Source organism: Nerophis lumbriciformis, linkage group LG19, assembly GCF_033978685.3.
Source record: "Nerophis lumbriciformis linkage group LG19, RoL_Nlum_v2.1, whole genome shotgun sequence".
Lineage (NCBI taxonomy): Eukaryota > Metazoa > Chordata > Actinopteri > Syngnathiformes > Syngnathidae > Nerophis > Nerophis lumbriciformis.
Genome location: NC_084566.2, coordinates 23,227,200 through 23,248,055, shown reverse-complemented (window position 1 = coordinate 23,248,055; position 20,856 = coordinate 23,227,200). Strand labels below are relative to the sequence as shown.

Sequence of the window (20,856 nt, the reverse complement as noted above, 5' to 3'; positions counted from 1 at the left end):
ATCACATTTAAGGAATTTTTGGGGTCTATCGGGTTTTTTTTGCACTCACCTCTCACTTTCAGCTTTGGCATCTTGTCAGAGTGGACTGGGCTGGCCTTCCTGAACTTGGAGTCTCGAGGGTTGGGGTTAAAGGGCAACTTACGGATGTCTTCGATGTCAGGCCACTGGATGCTTACAGGGGTCACGACCTCGGGTGTCTCTGCACAGTTAAAGTCTTCCTTCCAATCGAACATCCACTTTTTCCACTCAAAACTCTGCATCAATGCGTCAATGATCTGTACCTTCAACTTCGTCTTCCTCTTCCTCCTCATCAAACACATCCACTTCCAACAGTCTAATGAGCATCCGAAACAGGATACGTAAAAACTGGAGGTAGGCGCCGGTTTTTCCCACCTGGACAGGGGCAATTATAATGAATTTTAGCTTTGTTTGACAAACATGGCATGCAAGTGTACTGTATCATGTAGCTAAATAATGTAACAAAAATATTATGAATCTTTTTAAACAAACTTTAATAAGAAGGTGCCCTGGAAATCAATTTTACTCTGTGCTATGACTGCTATAAAGATGAAGCCAACTCACTTTTATTGCTGTTACCATTACTTACAATTAGAGATGTCTGATAAAATCGGACTGCCGATATTATCGGCCGCTAAATGCTTTAAAATGTAGTATCGGAAATTTTCGGTATCGGTATCAAAATTATCGGTTTCAAAAAGTATAATTTATGACTTTTTAAAACGCCGCTGTGTACATGGATGTAGGGAGAAGTACAGAGCGTCAATAAACCTTAAAGGCACTGCCTTTGCGTGCCGGCCCAGTCACATAATATCTACGGCTTTTCACACACACAAGTGAATGCAACGCATACTTGATCAACAGCCATACAGGTCACACTGAGGGTGGCCGTATAAACAACTTTAACACTGTTACAAATATGCACCACACTGTGAACCCACACAAAACAAGAATGACAAACACACTTCGGGAGAACATCCGCACCGTAACACAACATAAACACAACAGAACAAATACCCAGAACCCCTTGCAGCACTAACTCTTCCGGGACGCAACAATATACACCCCCTCGCTACTTATTCTAATAAATGCACTTTATCAACTTTGAAATTGCACTTTTAGAATGTGTGCATTAATAAAAACATGTTTTGAAAAGGAAATAAAAAAACTTTAAGCTGTTCGCTGCCACACAAATCACCACACAGCTGTATTGCAGTGGTTGTGCGGAAACTATGTTCATACATTTTAAGTTATGGGAACTCAATGCGGTCTGAATTTTATTAATTGCACTCATTAAACAATTAATCTAAGCTGTTTTCTAATTGAATTAATCGTTGCAACTCCCTTTTACCCTATCCCAGTTTTTTTTAAACATACAATATATATTTTATGGCCTGAATTAGGCATTTTCAAGCATAAAAATGGTTAAATAATCTAAAAATATCGATACCACATTAGTATTGGTCAATAGATGAAACCAAAGAGCGTGCTGTTCAGTATCGCGGTTACTGATTGGCTCATCTTAAGGTAGCGTCTAGTCATGCTTTTATGAGCGTAATATTGAATATGTGGGGGTTATTTCATGTCTTGAGTGCACTCATGAGGTTAAAATCCATATTTAAAAGTTGTTTATGTTGTAGATATGAAAATATTAGATTTTTTACTTTAAAACATTCTACTTTGCTAAAATGTATTTTTAACATTCAGGCCCAGAACCAATTAACAGCGATAACAAGGGTTTACTGTACTGTACTGTACATCGACTATGTATTACAAATTAAAGTTTATATGGCAAGCATGAAGTCAACCTTGCAGTTCCTAAATACATACAGTTGGAATTTAAAAAACAACAAACAGAATAATAACCCTCTTAAAGGGGAACTGATTGTTTTAAAATGTTGCCTATCATTCACAATCTTTATGTAAGACAAGAACAAATATGTCTTTCTTTTTTTATGCATTCTAACTAGTAAATAAACGCTTGCAAGAGGTGGATAACAATGCAGGTAATGGGAATTTGATCTAATCTACCGATAAAGCCCTCTAAAAAAACATCCAAAAGCTCCTACCAACGTTTTATTCACATGCTGTGTGTGTATGTATGTATCTATGTATGTAATGGAGTAACAAGCACATTCATTATAACATGTAATATTTACGTAATTTGGTCTTTTTAAGCATTACGGCAGCGCATTGATTTTACAGAGCACAGCCCAACGTTCGCTATTTCATTTAACAATAACCACTACCTGTACATATCATGGCAGACTTTATGAGAGCCAACAACGACTACTTTGGGACAAATGATGTCCAGAACCTTATGTTTTTGAGCCTGAATATACAGAGGATGACCTACACATTTGAGAAGCTGTGTGATAAGTAGATCCAGCAAGTAGCACTATTTCTAAGTGCTTAACAAGAAATACAAGCTACAAACACAATTAAAAAATCACTCCCAGTACAATCTGCTCTCAGTGGGATGCTGACTGACGCGATGTTTATATCTTTCAGCAATGGACTTGTGTCCCCGATTAGATGATGAATTCATCATCATCCTCAATGAAAGGGAGCAAACTAGCGTCTTGTCGGGTATTCCTAGCGATGTCTTCAAGGTTAAAATGAACGTCAAAGTTGGTCAACTTTTCGGTTTATGGCCACAACCTTCTGCTATACAAGTGAAAGGGATGATTTATAATCTAGAATTAACTTTTGACCAACTCAGAGGCGATATGCAGCAGCTCATTATGTTAATAGCTGCATAAGCTAGTTAGCTCTCTTTGATCACAGCACCGCTAATAGTATGTCCTCTGCGTTAGCGCTTATAACAACAATGTTGTTAACACTTGGTTATTAATGTGCAGGTCATGACATGTATTGTTCGTGGTTTTCAGATTTTTATCTAGAGGGCTTTATGGGCGCAAAAGCTGACTCTTATGAGCTGTATTTTACACTTTAGAAAACACACAAAATAGTAAAAACGTGTTCTTGTGTCACATTGGGATTGTGTATGATAGACAACATTTCAAAAAAGAGCAGTTCCCCAATAAAAAACTATTTCTAAAGATTTTCCTTATTATAAAGTGTGAAATTACCTGTGGGGGTCCACTGAGCAGAAGGCGTCGAGGGTGCGGCACAGGTGGAGCTTCGTAATCAGCATGTTGCTGCCTGGCAACGGTCCACTGTCGGTAGTAGGTGCTCTGCTGCTCACTCTGCAGGCTGGCCGTGATGGGGGGCCTCAGAGGGCTGTTCCAGGCCACGTCGGCATGTGGCAGCAGGGAGAAGGAGCACAGCTGGCTCCCCGAGTCGCCCGCCAACAGATTGTACGCCGCTCGCGACATGATGACTGTCCTCGGTGAAACTCGGGCGGGCTTCGGGTTGCGGCTGCACTGCGTGGACTGGCTGGGCCGTTGGGTGGAAGAGGAGGACGGTGATGGGGACGAGGAGGATGAGCTGGAGTAAAGGGATGCCGGGGCTTTGGAGGATTTGGGAGGGTTGCAGGAGAGCTGGCCTCCCATGGAGTCACACTCCTGCTTGAAACCTGATGTGTCTGCACCCTCAGGTGTACAGGTAGACGTGGAGGGCTTCTGCAGGGAATCTGTGGTGTCTGATGAACTCACACCGTTTTCTACCAAAGAACCTAAGAGAGTAAAATTGTAAATATAACCGGAATTAAATGTAAAGAAGAAATAAACATGCAAACAGTTCTAAACAATCTTAAAAGTACTGTTATATGCCTGTTTTTTTTTATTTAATTCTAATGTATTTTATTGTGTTGTGTAATGCCTGTTTTTTTTTATTTAATTCTAATGTATTTTATTGTGTTGTGTAATGCAGGGTTTTTCAAACAATGTAAAGAAGAAAGAAACATGCAAACATCTCTAAACAATCTTAAAAGTACTGCTATATGCCTGTGTTTTTTTAATTTAATTCTAATGTATTTTATTGGGTTGTGTAATGCAGTGTTTTTCAACCACTGTGCCGCGGCACACTAGTGTGCCGTGAGATACAGTCTGGTGTGCCATGGGAGATTATGCAGTTTCATCTGTCTAGGGACTGTGGATGGAAATTAGCATCCTTGCTAAAATCTGGCATATTTACACAACATCTTGTGTTGTGTTCACAAATGTGCATTGTGTCTTGAAATAAATCAACTCAAACTCAAAGGGACGGCGACCCACCAGAGGTCCTGGTTGCCGCGCTGCCATTGCTCTGAGGTCGCTCCAGCTCGTCTCCGTCATTCATGCTGGCGGTGGCTTTCTCCACGTCGGACTCCCTAGGGCCCGGTGTCTTTTTGGGCTCCTTGGCCACCCCCATGGAAACGTAGGTGCAGGCCAGGCCCACCTCCTGTTCCAGCGCCGTCCGCGTCAAGTAGCTGGAGTCGATTAGGCGAAGGTCGCTGTACTTCAAAGACCTGAAAAGTGGAAATTTATTTTAAGTTAACGGAATTATACACTCAAGGATTGTTAATAATAGGGAATTACCTGGGGAAGGTCTCTCCAAGAGGGTCTTTCCCTGTGAGAATGACAATACAGGGCAGACCCTCTAGATCCTCGTATGTGAGCGGCACCCAGTCTTCATTCTCACCGCCCCGCCATGTCTTCAACACACACACATGCACATATAATAACTATCCTAATGGAAGTTATTAACAATCTCAGAGTGGCTCCTCACCCGTAGGCGATTTGTGAAGTTCCTGGGCAGGTTAAGTTCGGAAGCGGGGCTTCCAAGCAGCACGGCGAAGCACAGCTGGAGGCCCAGCTTGTCCCGCACGTCTTCCAGCCGCTCCCGGGCCAGCATGGCCAGCTGCAGCGAAGGCACGCGGACCAGCAGCATGTGGCCCCGCCCCTGGGATCCCTCCCTGCCGGGGGCGTTGATCAAGTCCTCCACCATGGCCAGCGTCTCCGGTGTGATGTGGTCTCTCAGGGACGGCGAGGAGGTGAGCGCCATCATGGCCTCTGTGTACTGCTGGATGAGCAGGTAGCTGCGGATCACCATGCTGTGCAGGTGCGGGTGTCTGGTGACACGCAAAAAAAACATTATTAGTCATTTTATCGTCATTATAAAGTTGTGACTTCTGACCTCTGCAGCAACGTGTGCACCATCTTCTCAAAGGCATCGTCACAGCGCAGGATGGGGCTGGCCACGCCCCACTGCAGGGATCTGCTGTAGTCCATCAGGCCGAAGTAGACCAACTCGCCAGAAGAGAGCACTCCTTGCTGGAAGATGCAACAAAACGCATTATCTATAATCAGTAATGGACCAAAAATAGCTCGCTGTCTCTTCCAAGGAGGTGATTGTCATTTACAAGTAGGCCAAAGCAAAAACTTAAATGACAAACTATCTTAGCTTTAAGTCAACTGGGCCAAATGTGTGTATTTTATACATTACATTTATCAATAGAGTAATGCATGCATCTTAATAACAAAGGTGGTTGTTTTTTGAAGGTGTAATATTTGATCCAGATTAGCGTTTTCAGTCCTTTCTGTGAGTCTTACTGCACAATAAAATACATCACAGCGCATGTAGGTCAACGTTAACAATACATCTGTGATTATGCCTCACTTCCACTATTATTACCAGAATGTACGTGTAGTTTATGACCACTAGGTGGAGCAGTTGTATGACAACTGTGCTGTTATAATCAGGGATGCTTATAACACCATGGAAGCAAAACAATAACAATGTGGTGAATTGATCCTCACCAGGCTTTCATTGGAGGGCCAGTGCACCTCGTTGTGGACGCTGATGCGTGACTGGTGCGTCTGCAGCGTGTACGGGAAGCAGCTGACCTGCAAGACCAGCAGGTTCACCGCCTCCAGGACCTCCTGGCAATTGACGACTCGGTCAGCCAGACCCTGCAGCTCGCCGTGGCACACAGAGCCCGACAGAGCACTGGATACGGTAAAATAAAGACTCTCATTTGTATGTCACTTAAAAGCTTGCACTTTTTAAAAATACAGTCACAAACGACCGCAATGTACACTATATTGCCAAAAGTATTTGGCCACCCATCCAAATGATCAAAATCAGGTGTATTAATCACTTGGCCCGGACACAGGTGTATAAAATCAAGTACTTAGGCATGGAGACTGTTTCTACAAACATTTGTGAAAGAATGGGCCGCTCTCAGGAGCTCAGTGATTTCCAGCGTGGAACTGTCATAGGATGCCACCTGTGCAATAAATCCAGTCGTGAAATTTCCTCGCTCCTAAATATTCCAAAGTCAACTGTCGGCGTTGGAATGGAAGAGTTTGGGGAACAACAGCAACTCAGCCATGGGAAGTGGTAGGCCACGTAAACTGACAGAGAGGGGTCAGCGGATGCTGAAGCGCATAGTGCAAAGAGGTCGCCAACTTTCTGCACTGTCAATTGCTACAGAGCTCCAAACTTCATGTGACCTTCCAATTAGCCCACGTACAGTACGCAGAGAGCTTCATGGAATGGGTTTCCATGGCCGAGCAGCTGCATCTAAGCCATACATCACCCAGTCCAATGCAAAGCGTCGGATGCAGTGGTGTAAAGCACGTCTTCACGGGACTCTAGAGCAGTGGAGACGCGTTCTCTGGAGTGATGGATCACGCTTTTCCATCTGGCAATCTGATGGACGAGTCTGGGTTTGGAAGTTGCCAGGAGAACGGTACATTTCGGACTGCATTGTGCAGAGTGTGAAATTTGGTGGAGGAGGAATTATGGTGTGGGGTTGTTTTTCAGGAGTTGGGCTTGGCCCCTTAGTTCCAGTGAAAGGAACTTTGAATGCTCCAGAACACCAAAATATTTTGGACAATTCCATGCTCCCAACCTTGTGGGAACAGTTTGGAGCGGGCCCCTTCCTCTTCCAACATGACTGTGCACAAAGCAAGGTCCATAAAGACATGGATGACAGAGTCTGGTGTGGATGAACTTGACTGGCCTGCACAGAGTCCTGACCTGAACCCGATAGAGCACCTTTGGGATGAATTAGAACGGAGACCGAGAGCCAGGCCTTCTCGACCAACATCAGGGTGTGACCTCACCAATGCGCTTTTGGAAGAATGGTGGAAAATTCCTATAAACACACTCCGCAACCTTGTGGACAGCCTTCCCAGAGGAGTTGAAGCTGCAAAAGGTGGACCGACATCATATTGAACCCTATGGGTTAGGAATGGGATGGCACTTCAAGTTAATATGTGAGTCAAGGCAGGTGGCCAAATACTTTTGGCAATATAGTGTATCTAACACAACAGCTGTTTGGATTTACAATTATCAATTCTTAAGCAGCCTTGGATTGGATCATGTCAGATTGTGTGTCTCTGCTAAATAACACCTGCAGAAGAGCATGGAAAATAAAACTCAAATGACCTGACCAGCATTTACGCAAACTTCGAGGTCGTTCCATTGTATTTGTTAGCCTTCTTCCTCTCTCCTCCTCTAGAGGACAAGGCCAACCGTGCAGCCATAACAACTCACAAGTGTGTCTCGTACCTCGTTAGGTCAACATGTGAGTTGTCGTGGATGAGGACAAACAGCGTGTAAGGGTTCTGTTTGACTTTCCTCATGAAAGCCTCCATCTTGCCATGCACGTCGGTGTCCAGTCGCACTACGTACTTGTCGCATTTCTGCTGGGCCAAGCAGGATTCCTCCATACCTAAGTCCACTAGGACGCCTGTGGAAAATAGGAGGCAATGATAAGACACTTCCTACTACGACTTCATGGTCACCGCTTTGGCTACGTACCCGATTGTCGGATGCGCTGTGCCGTCTGGTTTACCAGAATGTGAGAGGGTGGGACTAAAACCAGGAAGTCCACTTTACAAAAGCGCCCCAAGTCGAGGTTCTGGCTGCCTGAGTCAGCGATGGAGCAGACCTGGGAGAGGAGGCGACGGGCCACGCTCAGCTGGGTCGGAAAGATCTGGAAGACCTTACTCAGCAGATCTGACGTGGGAAACAAGGGAAAGATACAACCTTATAAAATCTTCTTTTAATGATTGTTGAAACATGTCAGAAGCAAATTAGGCCTATTCTAGAGGGCGGGTATTAAATATTGCCTCACTCTGTGCTCCAAAGTCAAAATTAATCCTGTTTAGTTCCTCACCTCTCTCTGTAGGTGGTGACATGCTGGCAGCCTCCTGTGAGTGGATGTAGTCAGTGACATCGCCCTGGAAGGGCTGGATGACCTGGCCTTTCCGTCGGCGCTGATACCGCACCAGCTGCTTGTCCAGATTGTCCCCTGTGAAAACAAGCAGTCCCCATGGTAACACACGCAGACACACACACACACATGGCGCCACACGGCCACGAGCGAGGCAAACGTTCAGCCGGATGCATAAGAACATGAACACAAACACACACACAGTGGCATGAATATTAAACAGTGGTGTGTAACACTCATGCATGACTAATAATGATAGTGAGCAGATTTGATCCACTAGGAATATTCAAATATTTACAGCTGTAAAAACTAACTAACTAACTTTGTGTCTGCTGGCTTGGAAGGTGTAGCGTAAAACCAAGTTCACTCCAGATCTGATACAGTGCAATTAAAATTTGACACAACAATCACGAATTATTAAAATGTTGAATCAGATTAATTACAGTTTTCAAATTAATTCGTCATGATTATTCACCATTTGCAATTGTGTCTGAAATATTCCCATTACCAGAATCGGAATCCGAATCAGCTTTATTGGCCAAGTATGTTTAACACACAAGGAATTTGACTTGGTGGACTGTGCTCTTTCTGTTCAATGCAAGAAACAAAGAAAACAACAATTCACTAAATGGTACTACCTAATAACTAGAGATGTGAAACTTACAACAGCTCATGATTCGATTCCGATTCCTGGAGTGACGATTCGATTCAGAATCCATTCTCGATTCAATACAATTATCGGTTCAACACAGTTCTCGATTCAAACCGATTTCCGCAATATCATTTGGTATAACAATTATAATAAAACCTTTTTGTTACAGTATACAAAAGCTCCTCTTGGCTGCGGATGTAAGCAAGGCGAGTAAGCAAGGAGATAGCCTAAAAAAACATCTTTTTAAAAATGAATTCTTAATTTTTTTTTTATTGCAGTACGGCTGTGCATTGATTTTTTTGAGCACCCCTACTAATAACATAAAGATAAATGACGGAATAAGATTATATTGTAAATGCATTTAACATATGATATGTTTATTAACAGAACCAAATGAAATAACAATTCTAATCAGGCTAAAACATACTACACACACCATAATGGGATTTTTCTGTTTCCTTGCAATGTCTCTATGGGATGGACCTACTAGTAATCAGAACCGGAAATGTATTTTTAGAATGTGCAGTCACTTTCCACATGAAAGTTTGGAGTACTTTGCCATTACTTTTTGGGGCTTTTATTTTGTAGCATCTGTTTTTTGTTTTGTTTCGTAATGCTGTTCTTAACTGCTGTGTATTTTGATCTGTAATTAGTCCTTTTAAGTGGGAGTCTTGGTTTCTCTGTTTTGTCTTTAGTTAGCTCAATGCACCTTTCTGTTTTTTTTTTTAAACATTGATTTGTGTGAACAGATTATTTATTATGAATATTTTACAATCCTACACACAGCCATGGTCTTGCATTCTGGAGTAAAGCCACACCAAATCATCAAATCATGTGTGTTGAGTACTTCAAAAATGTATTAGATAAATGAGTTACCTCTGGTAATAACATTTAACAAATGAAGATTTTCATAACTCAGATCAGGGGTCACCAACGCGGTGCCCGCGAGCACCAGGTAGCCCATAAGGACCAGATGAGTCGCCCGCTGGCCTGTTCTAAAAATAGCTCAAATAGCAGCACTTACCAGTGAGCTGCCTCTATTTTTCAAATGTTATTTATTTACTAGCAAGCTGGTCTCGCTTTGCTCGACATTTTTAATTCTAAGAGAGACAAAACTCAAATAGAATTTGAAAATCCAAGAAAATATTTTAAAGACTTGGTCTTCACTTGTTTAAATTAATTCATTTATTTTTCTACTTTACTTCTTATAACTTTCAGAAAGACAATTTTAGAGAAAAAATTCAACCTTAAAAATTATTTTAGGATTTTTAAACACATATACCTTTTTACCTTTTAAATTCCTTCCTCTTCTTTCCTGACAATTTAAATCAATGTTCAAGTATTTTTTATTTTTTTTATTGTAAAGAATAATAAATACATTTTAATTTAATTCTTCATTTTAGCTTCTGTTTTTTCGACGAAGAATATTTGTGAAATATTTCTTCACACTTATTATGATTAAAATTCAAAAACATTATTCAGACAAATTTAGAAAATCTGTAGAATCTGAGGTTTTTGACAAAGTTGCAGAAAAGTACTCTTAGGTCATAAACAGAGTTAGGCAAGAGTTTGAGAACAGGTTTTGTGACCTGAATCAGCTTGAGCCATGTGTGTCGTTCATTTCTAATCCTTTCATGAACGTGGACATATCATGCATTGCTGAGCAGTTAAGTGCAACATTCAGCCTGGATGCTGAACAGGTGGAGATTGAAATTGTAACACTGCAAAATGACCTCCACCTCAAAGCCCACCAGGCTGCACCAAACTTTTGGTGCCTTGTTGACACAGAAAAGTACAGTGGTGTATGCGCAGCAGCTATGAAGGTTGCAAGCCTGTTTGGTTCAACTTATCTTTGTGAATCAGCCTTTTCTGACATGAACTTCATCAAGAACAAACACAGAACACGCCTCACTGATGCACATCTGCAAGACTCACTCAGAGTTGCAGTGTCAAGTTACACACCAGAGTACAACACACTAGTTAACAGCATGCAATGCCAGGCTTCCCACTAACTGACAAAGAAACAGATAACAGATTTGGTGTCCAGTTCAAAGTGTGACATGATTTATTTAAAAATTTGAGAGTTGACTTTTGTATTTTACATGAGTTATTATTTGTACATACATGGTGCAAAGTAATTCATGATTTGTTAAAAAAATTTAGTGGCTAGCTCAGGGGTCGGGAACCTTTTTGGCTGAGAAAGCCATGAAAGCCAAATATTTTTAAATGTATTTCCGTGAGAGCCATATAATATGTTGTAAGACTGAATACAACTAAATGTGTGCATTTTTAAGTAAGACCAACATATTTAGAGTATAATAAGTCTCTTATTCTTTTTAATAAAATTGTTATTCTGAAGTTAACCAATAATAAATCAAATACTTCTTACCATTAATGAACAAGTGCGGAAGAAAACGGATTTATGGATTAAGATGCATGAGAATGTTTTATATTCCGAACGTTATTTTTAACACTGTGATTACCAGCGGAATTATTCATTACTTATCGTGTTAAGCAATGTCAGCTAAGATTTATCTGAGAGCCAGATGCAGTCATCAAAAGAGCCACACCTGGCTCTAGAGCCATAGGTTCCCTACCTGTGGGCTAGCTAGTTAAAATGGGATATTGTGATTTCACAAGACTGTCTTAGAAGTGATCATTTGAAAATGTTCAATTTGAAAAATGTGCACTTAGAGAAAATATAAAAATAAAGTGTTGCATATTGATATTTATCTGTTTCTATATATATTTATTGTGAGAAATCATTAAGATGATCAGTGTTTCCACAAAGATAAATATCATTAATTATTAATAATAACATAGTGTTAAAGATAAATTGAGCAAATTGTCTATTTCTGGCAATGTATTTAATTGTGTATCAAACTGGTAGCCCTTCGCATTAATCAGTACCCAAGAAGTAGCTCTTGGTTTCAAAAAGGTTGGTGACCCCTGCCTCAGATTATGCTGGAATTTGTTGTTCTTATGACACGTATTGTTATCTGTTAGAGTGCAACCAGTTATCACTTACCTAGAGAGGTGGTTTTGAAGTGAGATGCCAACACACTGACTTTCCCTGTGATGAGCTCGTAGCTAATTTCCTTCAGGAACTCGTTAGTAGTCAGCATGCCCTCCGCCAAAGCCCGTGCTTGGTACTTCCCTGTGTGGCGCACACATGTCACGTTAGATGTCTTGGCATGCAACACAATAGTGCAAAAAAAAAGAAAAGAAACATACCTAAGACCAGCACGCAGAACTTGCTGTCGTTCATTTTAGAGACACATATGATGACCACATAGGTGGGCAACGACTGCTGGTGGTGGGGAGCCTCGCTGAGGGCGCGCAGTGACTCGCAAATGCCCTCCCCCAGGGAATTATGGGTAACCACCACTTGGACGGTGCCACCGGAGACGCTGGCCTCCAGTCGAGCCAACCAGGGCAGTTGGGAAGGGGAGATGGTGGGACCGCCGGGGCAACAGAGCATGGCCTTCAAAACGATTTGCTCTAACTCCTCCCTTAGGGGGATCTGCTCTGGGCCTGCAAGACGCACCAAAATACGAGCATGACCCAAAAAGTTAGGCGAGGAATTGCTTTTTCGAAGCACATGTGTAACGGAGGCCAGCCAGTCTGGCTGGGCCATGTGTACGTTGGTAACCCCCACTCTCTGGGAACCTCAAGAACAGAGTTGGCTGCCAGGTTGATAGCCCCGGCTTTGAGCTCGGTAGCTAGAACCCTTGTCTCTCAGGCCTGCAACCCAGGTTCGAGTCCCGGGCTGAACAGAAAAATCAGCGACTGAACCACGCTGGTGACTAGAGGTGTAACAACTGAGTGATATATCGATACATTGATTTATATTCCTAAATTTCTAATATATCGGTCTGTGCTCGGCAAGTTTTACTTCCGGAAGATAGGCATCGATCCAAGATCGTTCTAAAAGGGAATCAATCGATTTTATCAATGTTAGAAAAAGGAAAGCATTGGATTTAAGAACCGCAGACTTCATATGAAGTTTAGCACTTTTTATTATGATGTTAAACGTTGTTTATTCGCCCATCTGTGATGTCATCAAAACAAAAATGACAGGTTGCTATGGTGGTCGCGAAAGGTCATAACAAATGCAAACGCCACAGGCAATATCATTAATTTACAACACAAAAACTTTCGGCTACAGCACGATTACAAAAGCCACAACACATTCAAACAATACAACACAATAATATAAAGCCGCAACACAACTTGAAGCCACAAAAGACGCGACCGACACAACGGAAGTGTCAGCGTAGCGAGTTATGGCGACGCACCGACATCCGGAACATAACATCAGTGCCATCAGTGTGTAAATGTGTGTGGATGGATGAATGTGATGAATGCTGTAAAGCGTTTTGGGTATAGTGAAGCGCTATATTAATACAGACCATATACCAACATGAAGCAACAACAACTAACAGAAAGTAATTTCGTCAAAAACAAATAAAAAGAAGAGATGGATCAAGAAGTCTATGGAAATTAGGAAGCGAGGGGTCAACACCATCAACAGGGATGAGGGGACATACATGCTTCCGCACACCTGTGACACTCTCCGTCATCAGCGACGCCAGGGCGGAGAACAGATACTGTATGGCCGTGTCGGGGAACTTTATTTAGCAGGTAAAATAATCTACACTTAAAATGTTTGTTACATTACTTTTATTGAAAGTTGCTTAAATGTTGAAAATGTGAGCAGAAAATGTTTCCTCTTGTAATTTCAACCTGAAGTGTTGGTTGCACTTTATTCAAATAAGATATGAATTCATTCAAAATTAATTCCCTTACAAGAAATAACAGGAATATAGTAAACTTCACCTTCAATGTCCAGTATCCACTATTTATGTCAGTCAAAAAATGTTTTTGCTAAAAAGTTACTGAATCAATTTTAACTCACTGAATCATGTCATATCGTATCGTTCTGAAAAAATCTCTAAATCCTATCGGCTACCACAAATGTTGTTAAAACTAATCGTTACACCCCTACGGGTTACACATGCACACACAACTAACTTGTGTAATTGTTTTACTGGGTGGTGTTTAAACAAGAGTGAGAGGTCAGTACCCTCGCTAGCCTGCAAGTATAGTACAGAGTGTTTATCCTTTGTGTGTCTTCTGCAGCTCACCTAGACGTGCCAGATACTGCAGCGTAAGAAGAATCATGGTCTCCACGCTCAGCAGTTGGCTGCTGCTCAGGCCCAGAGTCTCCAAGGTTTTCTCCGTCAACTGGCTGTTCTTGTAGCAGCCCACCAGCAGTGGGCTCACCACCAAATCCCCAATGTTGCCGTAGAAATAAGGTAAAGTGCCGTGCCCTGGAGAAACACCGTTAAACAATAAAGTAAACAATGCAGCAGATGGGGGAAGAAATGCCGCAAGGGAAACTGCAACTGTGTTAGGTCAACATTACTTTCCTATATTATATAATATCAACCAGTGACGTGCAGTCACTAGAGGCAGGTGAGGCGGGGCCTCACTTGCCATCATGGAAAGAAAAAAAATGTAAAAAGAAAAAAAAAAAATTAAATTGTTATATGTATCCAGTGATTATACTATAAAGTTATTTTCCATTTAACTTCACCAGTTTTAGATTACTTTTATTCAAAATCGCCAAATTTTCACATTTGCCGTTCAAATACTGAGAAGAGACGGTGCGGTGAACAGCAGCCAGTTGAGGCACGTCACTCAGTGCCTCAACATGGATTCCGGACTAGGCTAACTGCTGGCCTGCTGTGCAGTGAAACCGTATTGCTATATGAACTATATTATACATTTCCATAGTTTAGTTAGCTGAGGTATATAATGTACAGTGTATTTTGTCAACAACTGTATGTGTGTTACGTATTTCTTGTGCTGAGCGATCATAAAACGGCTGCAAAAGACGCACTGGCTGAGGCTCCAGTAATCCCGCCTCCTGCACCCCCGCCGTAGAATTGTTGTATCAACTAAAGCCCACACTTAAACTTTCCACGTGCAAGATTGAATCTATTTAAAAAAGTTATTTCATAAGAAGCCAAAAAGTGCAAAAACAATAATGTTCGTGTTGGAGGAGTTGTGAATGACTGCAGGGCCACAACATTGGATACACCTGCAGACTGCAGGTGTATCTAATTCACAACTCCTCCAACACGAACATTATTGTTTTTGCACTTTTTGGCTTCTTATTAAATACATTTTGTAACCTATTTTCATGGGCTTTTCTCTTTGTGATGTTAAGTTCCTGTTATGCGCTGTTATACAGTATATGCCTTGAGTTCTTATTTTGAAGGCGCTAAGAGCGGAAGTGATGACACGGAGTGGAGTGGAGGTTTTTGAAAGAAGGTAAATAAAGTGGTCCTTGTGTAAACTGGAGCCTCCGTGTTTGTTATTTTGTAGTTTCATACAACATAGGCGACATTTATAAACCCTCGGTTACACTTTTTTAAATAGATTCAATCTTGCACGTGGAAAGTTTAAGTGAGGGCTTTAGTTGCGGCGCATGGACTTAATTTATAAGTAAAGGTAAGACCATAATAAAGTTTTTTTTATTAAATGTGCTTTTTTTGTGTGCTACAGTTTGTATGTGTAAAGTTAAAGTTAAGTTAAAGTACCAATGATTGTCACACACACACTAGGTGTAATGAAATGTATCGTCTGCATTTGACCCATTCCCTTGTTCACCCCCTCGGAGGTGAGGGGAGCAGTGGGCAGCAGCGGCGCCGCGCCCGGGAATCATTTTTGGTGATTTAACCTCCAATTCCAACCCTTGATGCTGAGTGCCAAGCAGGGAAGAATGCTGGTATGAGCTTTTAAACATAACCCGTTAACTTCTGCCAATCAAATGGTGAATAAGATACTCTTTAGGGTTCATATGTTTGTAAATCTGACTGTGATGAAGTCAGTGCCTCACCAGCCATCAACCTCACCGCACGTCACTGATATCGACGCAGCAAAACACGAGTAAGATGAAGGAGAATGAGTCTCCATTGTATTAGTGTGTTATCCAAGAGGAGACTGAGGGCACTGCATACAATGTAATGCAGGGCTATTCATCTGACAGGTTCATTTCAAAACTTGGGAGACAAACACTTTTTTCGCAAAGTCATAAAAACACTAAAATGTTATTGTTGTATAGAGCAGTATTTCTTAACCACAGGGCCAGAGACCGCTGTCAAGCCACGAGCGCTTTCCAGAGGCCCGCCAAAAAATATCTTGTAGTTGTAATACACTTTTCCACCACTTGTGGCAGTAATGACAATATCAAACAGAAGAAGTCAGGAGCTAAAGTCAGAGAATTTCTTAAGCAAAAAAATTATGAGTAAAGTGATGAAGCTATATTTTAATTTTAACTGATTTTTTTGGACAGTTTAGTTAAGAAACATATTCATTATAAATGTAGTTTATTTTAGCACAACAATAATTGTATGTAAATGTATTGTTTGTCAGTTATTTATGAGTCCCTTTTTATGCGTTATATTTGGTTGGTACTTAGTTTTTCCAATCAGCCTGACCTAAGCCTAAGGTTTATGTGTTAAATACATAATAATCTTTGTTATTAACACATGGGTTCATATCATTTGACAAGGTTGTAAAATAAGTAGGTTAGATATAATCATTGAATACGATTAAAATCAAGAGAAAGATGACTAATTTTGTGTTAATATTTATACCTCTGGTATAGAGCAACTTAGACCACTGTAAACAAATTGGCAGATCATTGCATTGGCATTTTAATCTTGCTACCAAATATTAAACACTGGGGTCCAAACTTGTGATTTACGTAAATGAGGTTTTCCTCAAGGCACCTCTAATCATCTCTTTTTTGGCAGTAACCTATTTATATTTTCGTAATGTGATTTACTTAACTCAGGTGTGTTTCTGTAGATTGTTTACCTCAGATGCAGTCAGCAGTCATTTGTTCAACTTCTTTAGTTATACTAGTAGTGTTTCTCAAGATTCTATTTAAGGTCTTCTCTATTACATCATTTGTGCTATTCAACTAATAGCCCGTGAGTTCAGTTAAAAAAACTTGTGAGACACAGCAGATTCTTAAAAACACAAGAATTCTGTCATAGAGATGATCTTTGACTAGTTTTTTTGCAGATCGTCCTTAAAAACAGCAGCGAGCGCTGATAAATAAATAGACCAAACTCAAAATAATAGTAAATAGTAAAGGGATAAGTCCGGCCCCCAGGTCCTTAGCTTTCTGGAAATGTATCCCCCCAAAACAACTTTACAATATATTTCCAGCATGTGTTGATATGAATACAAGATGGAAAAAGAGTCGGGTACCAATGAGAATGACAGGGCGAACTCCTGCACAGTTGAGTAGGTTGTCGGATACAATCACCGTGCCTCCAGCACTGACAGGCTGGGGCTGGATGACACCCGGCCCCGGTGGCTGAGGAGTCGGTCCCCCCAGTACAGAACCTGTTTGTACAGTAGACACAAGCATAACAATACTGTGATTGGCTGCTGTATAAATCAAGTGAAACACATTTGCCAGACAATTAATGTGCAATGATGGCATGAGCATGATCACAAATATATTGGATACATTCTCTTTTGTCTCCAGGTTACTCTTAAATAATTCCTAACTCTCCAGTAGCTCAATCTCCATGGAGATTGTGTGTGAATCATCCCTAACGACCCCACAGAATGTCAGTGATGTTGTTTTGTTGTCCTCAAACCAGACCTAGGAGAGCTTATTAACAAAATAGCCTGGGCACGTCTGCAAACATGACATAAGATCAAAAGCAGACACATGAGGGTCAAGCTGCAGTCTGATTCATGCGGAAGCACATTCATACACCAACCTGGAGAGCAAACGATGGGCCTGATTGCTGGCACAGGGACGGCAGTGGGAGGGACTGGCACGATGGAGCTGGGATGCCAGCTTCGATGGCGCTTCTTGGGTGGGCCGGAGTTCATGGCGGAGGGCACTTAAAAACAACAGAAACCTATTTTAAACACGAAAACCAACAAATACTGGATTATCTGAACTGGAGGAAAGGAAAGCTTTACCCGGACTGTCTCCCAAGTCAGATGTTCGATACCCTTGACTTGGAGGTCCTAAGGTGACCTGGGAGGGGCTGAGTAAAGGAGGACGCCCATCAACACTCAAGCCATTGGTCGGCCCGTTTACCCTCAGCGCTGTGGGAACTGGTAAATCATATGGAAAATCAAGTTAATATTCTCCTGAGAACCCGTTTGTTTTTGGTCAAGTTATTTTGTCAGAGTTACACATTTCTGAAAAAAACAATCAAGCTGCCAAACCCAAATTTCCACTGCAGAAGACGCTGACTCTCAGGACGATACAAGCGATACAAGCCACAACATTAGGTACACCTGCACAATCCTAAGAGATGGAAAAAGTCTGCCCTCTATAGATAGAACTATGAATCCAAGGCTGTAAACAACTACTAAGTATATCAGCGTGCATCTCCTATCTTAAAAGGGGCCCTATTACGTAAAAACAACTTTTTTTAACTATTGATTTCTGTTTTTGTGTATTTGGGCTCCCCATAAGTCCTGAAAATGTGATATCAAACCATCTTGCCATCTTCCAAACTTGCTACAAACGAGCCAACTTGGATTTAAGAAGTGACATATTTTACCTTAGTTATGTCAGCGGATATTTCCTTGTACGGTAGAGGTTTACCCCAAGAGCTTTGTGTGAGTCTGCCATTTTTATCCAGTTGTAGTCAATAAGTTCCTTAATTTTCTCTATCCTCTTTTTAAGGGGTAAACTGGCTCGTACATGCACATGCATGCTAAAATCCGCCGCTGTAGCCAAATCTAATAAAAAGTAGCCTATAGTTCTAACTTCTATCTGTTGGTAGACTCGATATAGAAGCGCTAAAAACTACAACATGGCTGTTGGGAAAGAGATGCAGTTGAAGGGGGCTTGGCCTGGAGGAGGGCGTTGGCGTGTGAATAAGACCGCCCACAAAACGGCACATTCTGGAAAGACAGTTAGAAAGCGACTTGAAGATGGTCTGTAAAACATAATTTATGCAAAAATTTGACCAAAACACCACCATTAAATGTTATGTAGACCACAAGGAAATGTTTAAAATGTAGGAAAAAAATTGTATCTTTAAGCAGATTTATCACACTTTTCATTTTTGAATAATCACAGTAAATTACTTAATGCATAATTTAGATTATCTGTAAAAACAAAAAGACCCTATTATTTTGACACAAATGTAATTTTATTGTCGGAATATTATACACAAACATTTTTTCTAAGATTTTACTTGAATGCATGTTAACTATTTGGTCAAAACCTTAGTACCATCAAGGTTTATTTTGAAGGGAAATTTGCCAGTGAACACCCCAGTGAGAGTCTCCTCACTCACCCATGCACTGACGTCTGCATTGGCCTGATCGCTGACCGTATAACAACCTGCGCCGCCTTTCAGGTAACCATACGCGGTTAAGCTAAAGGAGCATGTACGGTAAAAATAAATTGCGTGATTAATTTTTGTTAATTAATGCAATAAGTGTTTTTGATTGATCACAAGTATGCTGTAATCATTTGAATAAGTACTGTGAGGAATGCATGAATTCTGACTTTCTATATTTGAACATTGATTGCCAATGACATCGCCAATATCATATTCACTGCGTATGCAATACACAAAACATTGATGATAACATTTGTGTGTCAGTATCACACAACCTGGTAAAATGGGATAATAGATAGCAAAACCTTAAAAAGTCAATACAGCATTCTTTCCTTTGGTATCAATCAGTGTGTATGTGTATGTGTGTGCGCGTCAAAGCAAGCCATAGCAGAGGTTCGTCTCTATGGTCAACTGAGACTCCATCTGTCTTACACAAGGACCAAAAAAAATATTCCCTTGTAGCTAAGCAACCTTTCAAATAAGGGCAAGGCCACTAAAGTGACATTCACATGCAGGCCTAAATCCCCAGTAATGGATGCTCCAGATCCTGCATGTCATTGTCATGAGGCTTCTTCACCTATTGGTAGCGTCTTGTTTCCATGTGTGGAGGCCAGAGGCTTGATGAAGCTGCACTCTCTGCTCAGGTCCTGACTGCCAAAAGAGACGGAAGAGGCTGACGTCATTCTGGTTGGTGGATAATCTAATACCAGGGGGGTAAGTGGAAGGAAGAAGTTAAAGTTAATTCAAGCCTCTAAGATACACATTCAATGTTTCAATTCAATCCAATGCAGTGCAGTTCCACATTAGACTGCGGAGGTGTACCTAATGTTGTTTCCAGTAAAGTGTGTATTGCGGCTCACCTGAGAGGGAGAAGGGAGATGAACCATTTCCGCTGGTTCCTAGGTTTTCTTTACTACTGACCGAGGAGGAGGAGCTGGGTTTGGACGTGGATGCAGAGCTGGAGAACTGGCGTGTTTTACAATCTGAAGGCAAGTCGGCAAAAGGCAACAAAAGAAGAGTATTGACATGTGTGCTTCTTTGACTCAGTGTAGTCAGATGGGGGTGTTGCTTGCTACCCTTCCAGCAGATGAGGGGTCCTTTGCACAGAGCACCCTGAGAGTTCTTCACCAGGTGATACTTTAAGTGCTTCTGCTTCTTGGGCTGCGTGGACAACTTGAGGTTGATGTGGTTGGAGAACTCCGTAAAGTACCTGAAGCCTTTCTCGCCACAGCCCACGCAGTTCCCTGAAAAACCTGACGATCCGGAAAAAAAGGGAAAATTACTGTTGAACAAGATGCTGTCAGTTAGATGACACAACAGCTATCCGGGATCACGCTGACCTAAAAGTGCATTTTTCCCGTTCTCGTCCGGCAAAAATCGACGGTCCACAGCGCACACCAGGATGTGCTCGGGGATGCTGGGGGACTTGGCACCGACCAGCTCAAAGCCCTTTGGCACGTCAGTGGGCTCCGTTACCATGGAGACCAGACGGAGATCCTTGCCAGCCTGGCAGAACCCTGAGTAGGACGCATTAATTCATTTAAAAATACTCTCATTTTGGTAAGGATGAATAGCAGCAGTGGTATCAAAGCTTGTCAAAGCAGTGTCCTCTTTAGGGGCTATTTGGAACATTTGTGATTTTGACAAAAGAT

At 41.6% G+C, this 20,856-nt stretch overlaps 1 protein-coding gene across 5 annotated transcripts in view; it reads right to left on the bottom strand.

Moving 5' to 3' along the window:
* greb1l (GREB1 like retinoic acid receptor coactivator) overlaps positions 1 to 20,856 on the bottom strand; it is a 126,295-nt gene that overhangs the window by 18,566 nt on the left and 86,873 nt on the right. For 4 of the 5 annotated variants that reach the window (XM_061979270.2, XM_061979268.2, XM_061979272.2 and 1 more), the window contains 21 exons: positions 20,545 to 20,721; positions 20,281 to 20,457; positions 20,065 to 20,187; positions 19,782 to 19,904; positions 17,820 to 17,957; positions 17,612 to 17,737; positions 17,088 to 17,225; positions 13,946 to 14,131; positions 12,033 to 12,332; positions 11,827 to 11,955; positions 8,090 to 8,224; positions 7,732 to 7,929; positions 7,480 to 7,660; positions 5,721 to 5,910; positions 5,098 to 5,234; positions 4,690 to 5,032; positions 4,500 to 4,615; positions 4,197 to 4,429; positions 3,111 to 3,655; positions 282 to 393; positions 50 to 199 (listed from right to left, as the gene is read on the bottom strand). In XM_061979270.2, coding sequence (XP_061835254.2) covers positions 50 to 199; positions 282 to 393; positions 3,111 to 3,655; positions 4,197 to 4,429; positions 4,500 to 4,615; positions 4,690 to 5,032; positions 5,098 to 5,234; positions 5,721 to 5,910; positions 7,480 to 7,660; positions 7,732 to 7,929; positions 8,090 to 8,224; positions 11,827 to 11,955; positions 12,033 to 12,332; positions 13,946 to 14,131; positions 17,088 to 17,225; positions 17,612 to 17,737; positions 17,820 to 17,957; positions 19,782 to 19,904; positions 20,065 to 20,187; positions 20,281 to 20,457; positions 20,545 to 20,721 — 3,957 coding nt within the window. The remainder of the gene's footprint in view (positions 1 to 49; positions 200 to 281; positions 394 to 3,110; positions 3,656 to 4,196; positions 4,430 to 4,499; positions 4,616 to 4,689; positions 5,033 to 5,097; positions 5,235 to 5,720; positions 5,911 to 7,479; positions 7,661 to 7,731; positions 7,930 to 8,089; positions 8,225 to 11,826; positions 11,956 to 12,032; positions 12,333 to 13,945; positions 14,132 to 17,087; positions 17,226 to 17,611; positions 17,738 to 17,819; positions 17,958 to 19,781; positions 19,905 to 20,064; positions 20,188 to 20,280; positions 20,458 to 20,544; positions 20,722 to 20,856) is intronic. The other variant, XM_072915206.1, reaches the window with a different exon arrangement.